The 16,056-nt window shown below is 54.7% G+C and overlaps 1 protein-coding gene across 7 annotated transcripts in view; it reads right to left on the minus strand.

Annotated features, from left to right (window-relative positions):
* Positions 1-16,056, minus strand: part of SYNJ2 (synaptojanin 2) — a 79,312-nt gene that overhangs the window by 24,253 nt on the left and 39,003 nt on the right. For all 7 annotated transcript variants that reach the window (XM_036316386.1, XM_036316387.1, XM_036316385.1 and 4 more), the window contains 5 exons: positions 8,887-8,948; positions 4,766-4,862; positions 1,993-2,165; positions 790-871; positions 13-162 (listed from right to left, as the gene is read on the minus strand). In XM_036316386.1, coding sequence (XP_036172279.1) covers positions 13-162; positions 790-871; positions 1,993-2,165; positions 4,766-4,862; positions 8,887-8,948 — 564 coding nt within the window. The remainder of the gene's footprint in view (positions 1-12; positions 163-789; positions 872-1,992; positions 2,166-4,765; positions 4,863-8,886; positions 8,949-16,056) is intronic.

Genomic DNA, 16,056 nt, shown 5'->3' on the forward strand with positions numbered 1-16,056 from the left:
GCCTGCCCCCACCTTGGCCTTCCCCTCCAGGGCGCGGCTGCCCGTGAACATCTTGCTCAGGCTGTGCCCATTCAGAGACCACATGGCTTTGAAGGACTCCACGAAGCGGTCGGCGATGGGCTTTGAATTCAGCCCGAGGCTCCTGAGCTGCAGGTGAAGGACCTGGAGAGAGTGAGGACAGGGGTCATCGACTTCCCCCCGGGAGCTCCCCCAGCTGCCCACTCACCCCACCCGGGGGTTCCCTATCTTCCAGAGGACGAGGAACCCCTGAGCAAAGAAGGGGGCCTGCACCACAGCTACCCCCACGTTCCCATCCCACCCAGCCTCCTCTGACCCCTGAACAACGATGTCCCTGCCCCACCACCAGAGGGTGCACAGCGAGGAGGGCAGTTGGCCTGGACCACCACCTCCTGCAAGCAGGAAGCCAGGAGGGATCACGCAGACACACGGACAGACTGGGGTTCCCTCTGAGGCCTCTAGCCAGCCTCCCGCACAGCCTCTCCCCACCTCTGCCCAGCAGTGTGCTCACAATACCCCCACCTAGAGCCCTGCTCCCCCAGGTGCACCTGGCACCTGGGCCCCCATGTCGGACGGAGATGCATGAAAAGTGTGCCTGACGGGTCAGAGGCAAGCCAACCCCCCCGGAGGCCTCGCCAGGTGCCTAGCACATCCCGCCCCCCTCCCCACAGTTAGAAAGTGAGCCCAGCGACGCCCTCATCTGCCCATGGAGGCGCAGGCCCAGCCTGCCCCGCTGAAGGCAGAGGGCCGAGAGGCCGGGGCAGGACAGACCTCAAGCGCAATGAAGCTCTGCACCGTGTTGGTTCGGTCCAGGCAGTCGAGACAGTTCATCCGCAAAGTGCCTTTCTGAAAACTTAGGAAAACAGGAAATAAATGGTTACGTGTTGTGTTAGAAGGAGCAATGGCTGCAGCACAGTGGCCTGTGTGTGACGTAGGCCCCCCAAAACGTGTGCCCCTCGTAGCTCACCAGGACCCCAGCACACGCTTGGCAGCCCGCACACCGGGTCATTCTAAACACAGTCGATTCCCGCGATTCACGGCAGTAACGCTCAGGAAGTGGCCGTGAACTATCGGTGATCCACTAGCCCACAAGCAAATCCTGAGCCACTGCTCGCAGGTTCCCGAGCCTCTGGTCCCGCATTCCACCAACTACTCCGCACACAGCCTTGTTTCGCGGGCTCCTCTGGCAGAGATGCCTTGGTTAGCTCTGTGCATTCCTCAGCATTGGACTCACAGCCAACGACGCTCTCACCGCTGCACGAAGCTTCCTGAACTCTCCGTAAGGCACCTCACATCCCTGTGCTGAGGGTCACTAGGCGGCCCTTAGCGCCATGTTTGGGGGCCGTTTCAAACAGGGACATTGCCAACAAAGTGCACAAAAATGTGAAGCCGTGGCACTAACGAGATGGCAGCAAGAGAGCGGGACAGAGGGCAGAGCCCGCGGGAACACACGCTGGGCCGGGCGGCTCAGGCTCTCACCGGCGGAGCATGTCTGTGAGCGCCGGGAGCGTGGGTTTGGGGTCACAGGTCTACCCAGTGGGCACATTTGCAAATACAGGCTCTGGGAATAATGAGGATCGGCCGTGTTGTGATTTGAGGACCCTGGACTTCCTTTTTCTGCTCAGCTGAGCAGCAAAATCCACACCCGTTTTCCTGGGCCATCGGGGTTATGCCAGCCCCCCGTTCTCTCTCAGGGTTTCACCTCTGTCTGGAGAAGTCATATGGTTACCATGGCTCCCATTCTAGCCTGGTCGCCTTTATTTGTAGATTTAATGTGCTTTCCTGTCTACTCACAGCATTCAAAAGCAGGTTCTGATCCGGGAGAGGGGGTGTGCGATGGGGGGTGGAGAGAGGCTGGAACCCTGGGGCCCAGGATACTGCAAGGTGGCGAGTGGCTTGGCGGGAAGGCACACAGCCCAGGGCACCCAGCCCTCCGCCACCGGCCCAGCGGGAGGGGAGACGGCGGAGACTCACCGGGGACTCACACTCGCGCCCTTGGTGAACACGTCAAAGTCATCCCAGTGGAGCTGCAGCTGGGGCCGCAGCAGGTTCTCCAGTTTCTCTAGCTTCCTGCCCCTGGCGAACTGGTGGAAGTCGAAGTTTATCATAGGCGTGTCACCGGCGTGGCACGAAGCCCAGAGCAGCTTCTGGAGGGGGAGAGGGAGGAGGAGAGAGTGGCAGGGGCCAGGGGAGGACACCGGCAGCAAACCTCTCCCGGCTGGAATCCGCGTGGCCAACCCATCACTCACGGAGCAAGCGGCCTGTCAGTCCTGACGCTGCGAGGGCAGCACGCAGCCGGCCCACAGACACACAGAGCATCTTGCCCACAGCAGGTCCGCCGCGGGCAAGCGACAGCCAGGCCGGGAGAGGCTGCCGAGGAAGCCCCGGGCCCGCTCCGACCTCGCCCCTCTGCGGGGCTCTCCGAGGGCGCCGGGAGGGAAGGGCCACGCTGTTCTTCAGGCACCAAGTGCCACAGGCCCCTGAGGCGCTGGGCAGCCCGCAGGCTGGGAGCTCATAATCCAGCTCGGGGTTGCCTGGTAACCAGCCCCATCTAGACAGGCACTACCCTCCAGGTGGGTGTGCTCTGAAGCGGCTGAGCCTCCAGGGGTTCCTCTGGGGGCTCCTGGCAGAGACCTCCCTTCCGCACCAGGAACCTCGCCACCCACTCCTCAGCCCTCTCTCCAGCCCCGTGGGAAGGAGACCTGGCTGCCGCCCAGGGACCTGGCCTCGGCCTCCCCCGCCCCACAGCTCCCGGCCAGACTTGTCGGAGGGTGTAAGGACTGTGAAGGACTTGCTGTCTGGTCCTGTGACTCAGAGCACCCGCCCACCATGGGCCAGAGTGCAAATCAGTGCCCGGTGCCACCGTCAAGGAGGTGTTGCCGTGAGATGAGGTCGGATGAACTGAGCAGGGTGCTGCTCGGTGGCTCTGTCTGGAGCAGACGCCTATCCCCTGTGGCCTGATAAGCACGGGCGGCAGGCCGGCTGTGGGGCACGGACCCCAGCATTGCAGAGCTGATGGGCCCAGGGAGCTGGGGCTCCGTGCGACACCGGCCAGGTCTCCTGCAGGCGGAATGTCAGCTTCTCACCTCCCACCTGCCCAGGAGCCTGCCCTCCCGGGCCTGGGCCACGGGACCACTGCCATCTCCTGCCCCTCTTGCGCCAAAAGAGCCCGTCAGCCTAAGAGGCACTTCCACCGCTGACAGGTCGCTGGGGATGTCCTTCCCCAGAACTCGAGGCATAAAAGGGAAAGAGATTCTTGGGCTCTTTTCGTTCTTGCTCCCCTCCTTCCTTCTTCCTGAAAATGAGCTGCCAAGGTGGGTGGAGGGGAGATATTTCTCAATCTCGTTGCTAGTAGCAACAAACCAAACAGGAAAAGCAGGTCTGGCCAAATGACACTGGCACGTGGAAATGGGCACCCAGCTGGGCAGCTGCCATCAGCCAGGGGCAGGCGCCATCAGCCAGGGGCAGGCCTGCCTTCACTCTCTCCATCGGAGGCTTCCTTGATCTTGAAACAACCAGGGCTTTCCCCATTAAGTGGGGGCTGCGGGTGATCGGAAAGGGACTGTGGAGGTGCCCACAGCCCATTCTGGAGCTTTTCACGTGATAGATTGAATACATACAGGAACTCTGGGGACAGGGAGAGGCGGGGGGAGGGGGAGAGTCGCTCCAACTGCTTCCTGCCCTGCCCAGGGTTTCTCCCCACACCTCCCTGGTCCTGCACAGGGAAGCCCCAGGGAGCCATGGGCAGCCGGACACAGGCAGCAGCTTTTAGGGGCAGCCCAAGCAAGAGTGGAAGGTTTGAAGGCTCCAAGTGAGCAGGAGGAAATCACATAAGGTTTCTTGCCTTAAGCCGATCAGGAGCTCTGAAGAGCCCACTCCAGGCATAAGGCTCTGCAGGTGTTTGCATGAGCTTGCCAGCAGCGGAGCCAGACCAAGGAAGGAGGGGTTGCACGGGCAAAGCCCAAACATTCGTGCGCACACGCGTTTGCATGTGTGGCTGGGTGCATGTGTTTGTGTGTGCGTGTATGGGTGAGTGTGTGGGTGGGCATGCATGTATGGGTGGGTGGATGAGGGGGTGGGTGAGTGTGTGCACGTGCATGTGTGGGTGAGTGTGTGTGTGCATGTGTGTGTGGGTGTGTGCGTGTTCATCCAAGAGGATGGAAAAGGCCCGGCTGTCCTGAATCTCCAGGTCCCAGTGGAAGCTCTAGAGCAGCGGTTCTCAACCTGTGGGTCGCGACCCCTTTGGCGGTCGAACGACCCTCTCACAGGGGTTGCCTAAGACCATCCTGCATATCAGATATTTACATGACGATTCGTAACAGTAGCAACATTACAGTTATGAAGTAGCAATGAAAATAATTTTATGGTTGGGTCACAACATGAGGAACTGTATGCAAAGAGCCAGAGGTGGAGAACCACTGCTCTAGAGCAAGCATGCCAAACATGCTCAAAAAGCATTTATTTGAGGCATGCGGCCCGCCGGCCGTGAGTTTGACATGCTTGCTCTGAGGAAATGCAGCTGGAGACAGGAGATGCTCTGTTTCAACTCAGCAAATTCTCCCAGCTTCTCAGTCCACAAAAATTAAACTCCGCACATCAGGAGCCCAAGTCACAATTGCTGGAACCCTGGTGAGGTCTGCACTGTGTTTCCAGCCCCCACGGGAGCCTGCCTCAGAGCAGGGGCCCTCAGGCTCCCCCCTCCCTCCCCCATCCCTGTTTGGAGAAGCGGGCAAGGGGCTGCGTTTACCTTGAAGGCTCTGTTGAGCACCTCCTCTCCGCCTCTGTTCCCCAGCAGGTTTACGACCACTTGCTTCCCATACTGCTCCTTCAGGAGGACCATATGCCTGCAACAGAGCAGGCGGTACCGTGACCCTGTCACCAGGATGCAGACTGAGCCCCGCCTCCAGGGGAGAGGATGTGGAAGGGACCTGCTGGGCACGAAGGCCCAGGATGCATCTGCCCATGAAAGGGCAGGAATAAACCTGGCACACGAGAGGAAGGACTTTCCAGTAAGCGCCCCATTAAACCCAGAATAGCTTGACCTGGCCCGCATGAACAGAGCCTTACAAATGCCATGTGTGCTATCTCTGAAATTAATCTGTTTCACTTGGTACCGTCTATCCTCCGAACTGGAAAACCTGGTAGGAGAACAGTCAACTGCAGGGTCCGATTTTTATCTAAGAGCTGCTGTATTATTTTTTCCATTTCTTTTTATGTAAAAATACATTTGTTTGTTTTAAGAGAGAGAGGCAGAGAGAGGGATAGAGAGATAGAAACATCCATGAGATGATTAGCTGCCTCCTGCCCTCCTGCACGGCCCCCACCGGGGGCTGAGCCTGCAACCCGGCATGTGCCCTGACCAGGAATCAAACCAGCAACCTGTTGGTTCCTGGGTCGACACTCAACCGCTGAGCCACGCTGGCCGGGCTAAGAGCTGCTTTATGATGCTGCAAACAAGGAGACACAACCAAATCTCAGTCTTTAGGGAAATTATTTGTGTATCAGAGACCATTTAAAAATACATATGTTGAGCCCTAGCCAGTTTTGCTCAGTGGATAGAGCGTCGGCCTGCGAACTGAAAGGCCCCAGGTTCGATTTCTGTCAAGGGCACGTGCCCGGGTTGTGAGCTCAATCCCCAGTGGGGACTCTCAGGAGGCAGCCGATCCATGATTCTCTCTCATCATTGATATTTCTCTCTCTCTCTCCCTCTTCCTTCCTCTCTGAAATTAATAAAAATATATTTTAAAAATACGTATGTTGAAATATTAGGGAGAGACAAATGTTTACCTTTTATCACCAGCTTTTGAAAAGTAACTTTACAACTTCAACAATGGTTAGAAATGCTGAAATGCAGTGTTTAAAAAAAACACAGGAAAAAGACACAAGCAAAAAGCGGATGGAAAACTGTCATCTAATAGGGCCACCTTTAAACCTAAATATAGAAGAAAGACCAGAAGATAAAACATCATGATGTTAGAAGTGGGGGAATTTTGTGTCATTTAAAATTATTTTCTTCTTTAAACATTTCACTATTTTCCAAATGTCTACAATGACATGTTTTTTTTAATAAACAAAATTTTTAAAAAGTTAATTATCACAAAAGAACCAAACCCCATAAGAGAAAAAAACACACTCTTTTACTAATTTTGAGGGGTGGCAGTGGGTAGAAGAATATGATTCTGAAGGGGGGCAGTGCAGGTTTCTTGCTGCGGAGTTAAGCTTGAGTCTGCTGGCAGCTCCTGTCTCTGTGAATGGCCTTTCCTACAGCAACACTCCTGGAGGCCCCGCCCTCCCCTCGGCCCCGCCCTCCCCGCAGCCCTTCCTGGGGGAAGACACAGGGACATGAGCCAGTGAAATCGGGCCTCCTGCAGGCTGTGCTCTGTCCCTGGAGCTGTGGGCGTGCAGCCCTGGCTGAAGCTGCCAGAAGAAATGCAACGTTCCTGGCCTGGCCTTCTGGGCTCTTGGGGGTCTCTGCCCAGAGAAGGGGTGTCCTGGCCTGAGGTGTGCCATGTGACAGAACAGCAGGCTCTGCTCTGGTGGGAAGTCCGAGCTGCCCAGCACTGAGTGAGCTCCCTTAATTCGGGGTGAAATGTGAGGAAGCCCATTGTGGCCACACATCTGAGCTGTGACCAAGCCACAGTGCAGCTTGTCAGAAATAAGGCTGTCTGATGCCCACATACATCTCCACGGCTCCAAATTCCAAGGCTGGGAGAGGAACACCGTCACTCATTGCTCATGTCACCGGCCCCACACACCCTCGATCGAATCATTCACTGCCCTGAGCTGGCTCCTTGGTCTGTCACATAGGCCAGTCCTCTTGTGAGGGGCGGGCATGAGGAGAACAGGCGGGTGACAGTGACGAGTCCAGTGTTTGGCACGGGGGAGCTGGTTTTCCTTTCCTTCTGATTTAAAATTAAGATAGCACACTTTGAATTGACAAACTGAGACTCCCTTCAGTGGCTCTAAGGGACAGAGTCTTGGAGTCCACACTGAGGTCAGGAGAGCGAGGCTCCTCCTGGCATTGGTGGCTCCGTGCGTTAGGGGCTTTATTCAACCTTTCAGCTCATCTGCTCCTCTCAGATGGCGCTCCTTGGAAAACGGGGAGTTTTCCAGCACCCCAGGGAGCCAGATTTCCACTTGGCAGCATCCTTCTCAAATCCAGGGCATAACTGAGGGGCCAGCAGTTAAACCCCCCCTGATGTCCAGACACAAGCAGGTCTGTGCAAAGCGAGAGAGGGCAGAGGGAGTGGATCACCACCCTGCAGAGTGAGACTGGGCACCACCCAGTGACAGGCTAACGCCGTCATCAAAACTGTACGGCACCCCGAGCAGCCGCAGCCCAAGGCCTGCTGGAGACACCCCCTTCTGCAGGCATGGCAGATGGCAGAACGACAACAAGCAACCAGGGAAGCAAGACAGCAGGGTCCCCTGGAAAGGATCCCATGGAAAAGATTTTGCAAGTGGGGGAGGGTGGAGGGATTTACTCTGGACCAAACACATCAAAGAACTGAGAAACAGAGATCTGGGGGCACCTCTCCAGGGGATGACACAGCCCCGCTCCTCCGGGGGGCCCACTGTGCCCCATCTCGGTCTGTGAGAGAAACCTGTGAACTCGCTCCCAGACACTCACTTCCAAACTGCGGCCCAATGAGAGCGACGAGCCAGTAGCTGTCAGGTCAGACAGACAGGAGGAGGGCACAGTCTGGTCAAACTTCGGGGTTAGAGGCATTAAAAAAGAAACTCCTTGCAAGCCAGAATTTTAAGTGGAGGCTGCCTGTTAAAGGACTTACGCCCTCAGAAAGGTGTTTGGGGATTCGCAGAAGAGATTGAGTTTATCCTTAGATTGAGGGGAGAAGCGAGTGTAAGAAACGAAAGGGCTCCCAAGTACACGCACACACACACACACACACACACTCCGGCCAGCTCAGGAGGAATTGCATTCTCGCTAACATTTCCTATGAACATTTAATGCAGATCAATGTCAGCGAAAAGAAGTCCATATGCGCCACGGGCAGACACATGAATAGTGCTCAGAAAAAAAGGCAATAGCATATTCCCTACTAGGTTACATATTTCCTTCCAGGAGAAGCTATCACCAGGGGTCGCAGCTGGGCTGGTGTTACCAGGTTATGGTAAACAAGATGGCTGCAAACAAGTTTAAAGTCCCAACGAAGCTTCAGGCACAGCGATTAAAACACAAAATCACTTTTGAAGTTTTATGACATTCACTAAGATAATTTTTAAACTTAGTATTTAGATTAAAACAGCAGATACTTTAGGAAGCTATTAATGCTTCAAGTTCAAGTTAATAGCTCAGTTTAAAGTACTAATAGTTCAGGTTAAAGGTGCAAAATATTTAGTGTGTTATGATCCAATTTGTGTTTTAAAACGTGAACTATGTATACGCGAACTTTTTCCTAGAACGATACATAAAAAGCCAATAGTGGACTCTCTGGCAGTGAGAACTGGGAGTTAGGGTACTGCGACTTCTCACTTTATACCGTTCAATGTGGTGGCATCAGACCTGGGAATGTATTACTTGTAAAATGAACACAAACGGCTACAAACACCCTATGATTCAGAGGAGCCCTTGTTAACCAGGACGCATGGATAAAGCTTCACCACGGGAGGGACTGGTGAGATGAAACAATCCCACGCGCTACCTGCGCATTTATTGCTGAGCCTCAGGGAAACCTGAGCGCAGGCAACAGCCTCACTTTGGAAACTCCCTTTTGCATAAAAGACCAAAGTAAAGGGCAAGGTCAGACGCAGGGCTGGGGGCCTCCCTTCCCGCTGTCCCCTGCGCCGCTGTCTGGTGGGAGGGAGACCCCCTGAGGATGACAGACAGACGGTGTCAGACGGCCTTACCTGTCGAAAGCAGGGGCGTTGGCTTCCAGGCCTCTGTTGAGTCTCAGATGATGCGAGCCAACCTAAAGCAAAGAGAACAACCCCGTGACTCCTGCTGCTCTGCGAACCCAGAAGTGGTCCCCACTCCCCCTCTCTGCCAGCCCGGCCTCCAGCGGCCCATTCCAGCCCCGATGTGGCCCCTCCCAGCGCAGGATGGCCAGGCCCCAAACTCAGTCCCGCAGCCCGAGTGGGGCTCTGCTGCGGCCCCGTCTGAGCTGCAGTGCGGACCATGCCACTCACAGTCTTCCACAGACAGAAGAGAAACTCCAGGGTAAGACCAGGAGGCCTGCGTCAGACCCACAAACCCCTCCGTGGCGAGAGGTACAGCTAAGCCAGTGGTCGGCAAACTGCGGCTTGCGAGCCACATGTGGCTCTTTGGCCCCTTGAGTGTGGCCACGAAGTTTCAATCACATTGTACGTGCGCACCCGCATGTGGTATTTTGTGGAAGAGCCACACTCAAGGGGCCGCAGTTTGCTGACCACTGAACTAAGCCAACGGGAGAGAGACCACTGTCCCGGCATCCTCTGCAGCTACAGGGCCCTCGACGGCCCTGACGCTTGAGTTACAGCTGCCTGGCAACTAACGCGTCTTGTTGCTTAGAGCTACCTGTTAAACGCTGGAAGTTTAAAAACAACCTTGAAACTAACGTGTGGTTACGGAGCCAGCTGGAAGCACTCTCTCTGAACATTTCCTGGACAGTATGAGGACAGTAACGGATTGTGACCTGGAGAGTCAAACAGGAATCCATGAGTCCATACCAGGGGTGGGGACATCTGGCCCTTGGGTCGTAGAAGGCCCGAGAAATCATTTGACCTGGCCCTGCCCAGACATGAGGGGGGAGTCAATTAAACGTTTGACCAAATACAGGAGGCTAATTTTTAAGTTGGTAGTTTTGTATGGTCTGAGAATGATGTTATAAATATCCAAATGGCCCTTGGCCGAAAAAAAGGTACCCCACCCCTGAATACAGATGACAGCTGGCCGGCTGGGTGAGTGGGTAGGTGGGCAGGTAGGAAGGTCGATGGATGGGTGGGTGGGTGGATGGATAGGCAGGCATATAGGTAGATGGCTGGGTAGGTGGGGGGTGGACAGATGGATGAAGGGTGGGTGGATGGGGCAGATGGGAGGACTCTTCCTTTCAGTGGAGTACTAACTAATGGAGGAAGTGGTGGGAAATCGTCATTTTACAAGCACTATAGTAAATAATTGCTCAGCAAACATCCGGGGTTGACCCTAACCGTCAGGGGAGAGTGACGAGGAGCAGGATACCTGCCTGGTCTCAGAGCGTCACCCACGGGCTGCTTATCATTGAATAGGAAAACACACTAAGTGAAGAAACGGAACAGCTCCTTGCCCAGGCGATCAAAATTAGCATCGCTGATGCGGGACAGAGGCTTACATGAGGACGTGGCGTCAGGGATCGACACCCTGAGCCTGATAAGATGAAGGAAAAGAAGGCCTGCATTCTCCAAGAACGCCTCGTCACAGTCAGGAGGCACTGCTGGGACTAAAGGAGACGAGCGTGTGACGCTACCTGCAGGTGTGACGCTGGCCTGGAGGGAGAAAGTGCCACCAGGACTCGTGAGACAACAGATAAGTCCAGACCGAGGACTGCATGTTACATCACGGCATTGCATCCGTGTGACACTTCCGGAATGCGTGCCTGCACCGTGGAGATGGCAGCGTGTCCTTGCTCTTAGGAGAAACGTCCTGACATAATAGTAGGTAGAGACACGAGGTAGCAACTCCTCTCACTGACTCAGAAAAGAAGCAATAGCGTGTGCGCGTGCATGTGTGTGCGCATGCATGTATGTGTGTTTGTGCATGTGTGTGGAGATGGTGACAGTGAATTTGGGTGAAGGACACACAGTTCTCTATTGCTCGTCTGGCTTTGCTGTAGGCCTGGAGTTATTTCAAGAAAAAAGTTTCTTCAAATGCACGCTTAGCTTGGGCTGTTAGCGCATATTATGGAAGTCGTGTCCTTAGACCTACCAGGATGATCGGATGCAGTTATTACAAACATGTACCAAGTGTCACTCCACAGCGCCTGCCCGCAGGTAACACCTGTGTCCCTCTCCGAGCTTGAGGAGAGCAGCCGTCCAGAAAGCCAGCTTCCAGCCGGATGCAGAGGAGACTGGGGCTGGGCTGGCCCATCTGACTGAGTCTATGAATAAGCCCCATCCCTCGGTCCGACGAAACCCTGGGGTTCTGGAGAAAGGCTCCAGTCAAGCCCTTGTCTGGTGGCTGAGCTCATGCTGCCCCCTTTCCCCAGGGCCGCCACCACCTGGCTGAGGAAATGAGATGCTGAATTCCCAACACTTTCACAGCCAGGTTCTGAGAAGACGCTCTGCCTGCCCCCTGAGGCAAGTGGGCTCCTGTCTTCTTTCTGGATTTACAAGGAAGGCACCTGGGAAATGGGATCCTTTCCGCCACCCTCTGATCCCCAAGAGCAGGGGCTGTGTAAGTCTGTCAGTCTGTCTGCCAGTCATGGCAAGAAGTCTCCCGGCCTCAGGGATACTGCGGCTGTTTTTAGACTCGTTCCCATGGGAACGCAGCAAGAGGAGGATGGAAAACTGGGCTCAGGGCTCAGAGGCCTAGATTTTAGTTGTGACAGTTCTATTACTGGACACAACTGCCCCCCCTTCCCCCCAGTCTCAGCCCACGGTTGTTTCTTCTATAAAGGTAGAATTCAGTCACGGATGACTGCACCAGGAGTGTCCCACCTCTGGGCTTGAATTCCTCCCACTATAAGAGTCACCCGAATCCCATGACAAATTGCGTAACCAGTCCAGGATGGAGTTAGCAAGCACATCCTGACACCCACACCTACACAGCACGGGGTACCAGAGAAAGACTGGAGCGAGGTGGACAGGGTCAGACAGGACCGCCGAAGGCATGTTTTGTCCCCGATAGCACTTAGTCCAAAGTCACTGCTGACCACAAACCCACCTGGGGACACTAAAAGTCAAGAGCACTGCCCAGCGAATGACCAGGGCAGTCAGGATCCCTGACCCCAGCAGTCCTCAAACTGTGGTCCCTGGACCCACAGCACCATGTTTAATGAGCTGCCCAGGTGACTCCTGCATGTGTGTGCATGCGTGTGCACGTGTCTGCACGTGTCTCCGCGTGTGCCCAAGCACTGGAGTCTGAGCAGCACTGGTTCGGACTCATCTTCCTCCTCCATTCCCTTTTAGCTCAGGTTGCAAATGCCTGTGAGCAGAGAAGATGGGAGGAAGTGAGCAGCTGGGGGCGGGTGGGGGGAGGGGCTGTGTTCACACCTTCGCAGCCACAGGTGCACTGGGACCAGGCCCAGCCTGTCCCCGGCTGCCTCCCCAGACATCCTGGCCTCAGGCTGTGCTCACCCTGCACTCACCCGTCCTCCTTGGACATTCTAGGAGGACATTCTCGCAGGAGGTCATTCTTCCTCCAACATTCCTTTAATTTCATTGCCTCAGGCCTCACATCCTGCCTCCTCCTCTGACACTGACCCTAGTCTGTCCTCTCTGGTGGCACCTAGTCCTGAGGCCACCAGATGTCGGAAGCCTTCAGTCAGGGCTGGAGTGAAGCCACGGTTGGCACCGGCAACCGGAACACACTGTGATGCTTTATTGGGCCTCCCCTCCTTCTCCGTCTCCCATCCCCCTCCCCCTGGCCAGGTGGACGCTTGGACAATCACTCCTGTCTGAAGTGGTCACTTCAGTCCTACAGACCACACACGCAGGGGCATTGGCCATGAGAATAACCGAGATCTCGAGGACGCCTGGCTGTGCGTCAGCCCTGAGCCCACACCGGCCCTTGAGAGGGCCCCACAGTCACCAAGGGCACCCGCCAATCCCTCTGGCACCCACTGCCCCTCCCCTAGTTAAGGCTGCCAGCGTCTTACCTGGATCGCTGTGACTTCCCTCCTGGTGTCTTTACCTTCAGTCTTCTCTCCCCAAACTAAACCCTATCACACTTACAGCTAATCATGTCACCCACCCCTGGGAACCCTTCCGTGCAGTGGTCCAGTGTGTGCTGGAGCCAGCTGCTACCAGCTCACACACCAGCTCCAAGTTCCGGGACATCAAGTTGGTGGCTTGACATCAGCCATGATGGGAGCATTTACACTACAGTAATGGGCAAATGCTGCAAATGGGATTTCTCCCTCCTGGCCCTCAGAAAACTGTTTATCAGCACACCCGAGGAGCTCCCAAGCCTTCCTGAACATTGCAGTCATCTGGGGTTTTCAGAAAGGACGAATGCCTGGCTCCCACCTCCACATTGTGATTTAAAAAATATATATTTTTATTGACTTCAGAGAGGAAGGGAGAGGGAGAGATAGAAACATCATTGATGAGAGAGAATCATTGATCGGCTGCCTCCTACACGCCCCACACTGGGGATCGAGCCCACAACCCGGGCATACGCCCCCAACCGGAATCGAACCCGGGACCCTTCAGTTCGCAGGCGGACGCTCTATCCGCTGAGCCAAACCAGCCAGGGCCAACACTGTGATTGAATTGGGATGGCATGCAATCTGGGGACCAGGAGCTTTGAAGTTGCCCAGGTGATTCTGATGTGCAGCGACGTTTGGGCACCACTCCTCTGGCAGCTCCTGAGGGAAACTGTCACCTCCTCAGCAGAAGGTAGAAGCCCGTCTGACCTGGCCCTGCCTGCCTTCCAGTCTCACCTCCCGCAGGGCACTCCTAGGACTGCAGGCAGCCAGACCAGAACGCGTCTCTCTTATGCCCTGAACTCAGGGGTTATGTCTGCACCACGCCTTCCCTGGACCAGGCCTGACTTCCGTGCCTGGTGATTCTGCCCTGTCCCAAGTGAGCTCAGACCCCTCCCCTAAGCTGGGCTCCATGCACACAAAACGGTCATGCCGGCCCCTCCTCCCCAAATGCAGTATCTGGCGCCAGGGGCTCTGCCTCGCGCATCCACAGATGCTGAGTGTCTGTGGGACAAACAGACGGCCAGCTCTGGGGTGTCTGGGGGCTGGGAGACGGAACAGCCCGGAAGACGGGTCCCGTGCTGCGTCCTCAGAGGTGTGAGGACGCTGCCACTGCACCTGGCGGTGTCCGCCCGGAGGCGCAGGGGGAACTCATTCCCTTGCCAGAGGCAAACAGCCATGCAACTTGAGCTTTCGCCTCCTAGAAGTTATAGTTCATGTTTGTGATGGTTACAGCTACCATTCCCAGTGCTTCCTAGGTCCTAGATGCTGCGCTCAATTCCAGTGTTTAATCCTCTCCACTCCCCGGAGGTCGGTACTGTTTACTCCATTTTACAGAAGAGGAAGCTGAGGCTTAGCGAAGATAGGACTTCTCTACTGTTTCTGAGATAAGAACTTCTTGTTTGAAATGAGAACATTTTTTGAGATAATATTTTTGAGATAAGCACATTCTTCTGAGATAAGAGCTTTTTTTTTGAGATTAGAACTTTTCACAAATGTGTGGTTCCCATGGACACAGACAACAGTGTGCTGATTCCCAGAGGAAAGGGGGGGGGGGTAGAAGAAGGTAGAGGGGATATTCAGGGGGATGGAAGGACACCTGACTTGGGAGAGTCAACACAATGCAGACGTCTTGTAGAACCGTATACCTGAAACCTGTATAATTTTATTCACTAATGTCACCCCAATAAATTCAATTTTAAAAAGTACATGGATCCTAAGAGAATCAGAACTTGACTAGAACTTGGGTCTGCATAACTTCAAGGCTCTAGGCCAGGGGTGGGCAAACTTTTTGACTCCAGGGCCACAATGGGTTCTTAAACTGGACCGGAGGGCCAGAACAAAAGCATGGATGGAGTGCTTGTGTGAACTAATATAAATTCAAAGTAAACATCATTACATAAAAGGGTACGGTCTTTTTTTTCAATAGTTTTATTCATTTCAAACGGGCCGGATCCGGCCCGCAGGCCATAGTTTGCCCACGGCTGTTCTAGGCTCTTAATCACAGGATAAGTGATCTTGTTTCTGTGACATCTGCCTTACACTCAGGCAAGCACGCAAGACCCATGGACAACAAGCGTCCGCGACTTTATCGCGGCTCCAGTTCATGCTCGTTGTAAGTATTTTTCCCCCCACCCCAACCTCTTCGTCATTTCTGAAACTGTTGTTCTACAAGCCATCTCACATTTTGGAACAAAGAGAAGTACGACCACACCAATGAGCACAGCACGACGCATCCGTGAGCTTAGCAGTCTGACAGGGAGGCGGGGGATGCAGGCCGGGTGGGAACAGCAGAGGCGCTCATCTCATCGTGGGCGGCACAGGGAGCTTCAGAACTCAGACTAACTCACCTGTGCAAGACGTGGTCCCTGTGTGCACGTGACCGTGGGGGGGGGTGGGGGAGGGGGAAGTTCTTAAGTGACAAGGGGGCAAAGTCTTCAACAGACACACAGTATGTAAAAGATGTACTCCATAACTAACACTCCAGGAGAGCAATTAGCCTTAGGGGTAAAATTTCCAATGTGGCTGTTTATAAACTGTGCAACCCACTGCCATGGTGGGGATGGAACTGTGAAAGGTACACAGCTGCTGGAAATGGCCTCAGGATCCAGGACTTCCTAACAAGGGTACGATTCCTATGAAAAGTCGCACAGGAATCAGTATCCCACCGTCCTCTCTGCATCATGCCCGCCCCCCTCTTCATCCCCCATCCCACCCTGGGCCCACAGGCTCATAGGTTCCCTGGGGCAGCCCCAAGAGGGGGCAACAGTGCAACTTAAAATGCAAGCTATTCACCCAAACATATCTGTGCTTATAATATAACCCAAACGAAGAAGGAAGGGGAAAGGTCCACATGGAGAAAGACAACCAGCATCCATCCCCAGCCTTGCTCCTCACACATCCAGGGAGGGAGGGAGGCCCACCATGAGCACGGCCTGCTGGTCCCAGGAGCAGCCCAGTTCCCCTTGGAGGATGCACATGCCCATCAGACTCAAAGGTCAGCACGTCCTTCATAAGATTCACGGACACAAAGCCTTTTGAAATGTGTTTTGAAGGAACCACGCACGGAGACTCTGGAGAAGCACTGGTGTTAGGATCTGAAACAGCATTGGGCAAACTACAGCCCTCGGGCCGGATCCAGCCCGTTTGAAATGAATAAAACTAAAAAAAAAAAAAAAAAAAAAAAAAAAGACCGTAC

The sequence above is a fragment of the Myotis myotis genome, unplaced genomic scaffold, assembly GCF_014108235.1.
Source record: "Myotis myotis isolate mMyoMyo1 unplaced genomic scaffold, mMyoMyo1.p scaffold_m19_p_7, whole genome shotgun sequence".
NCBI classification, from domain to species: domain Eukaryota; kingdom Metazoa; phylum Chordata; class Mammalia; order Chiroptera; family Vespertilionidae; genus Myotis; species Myotis myotis.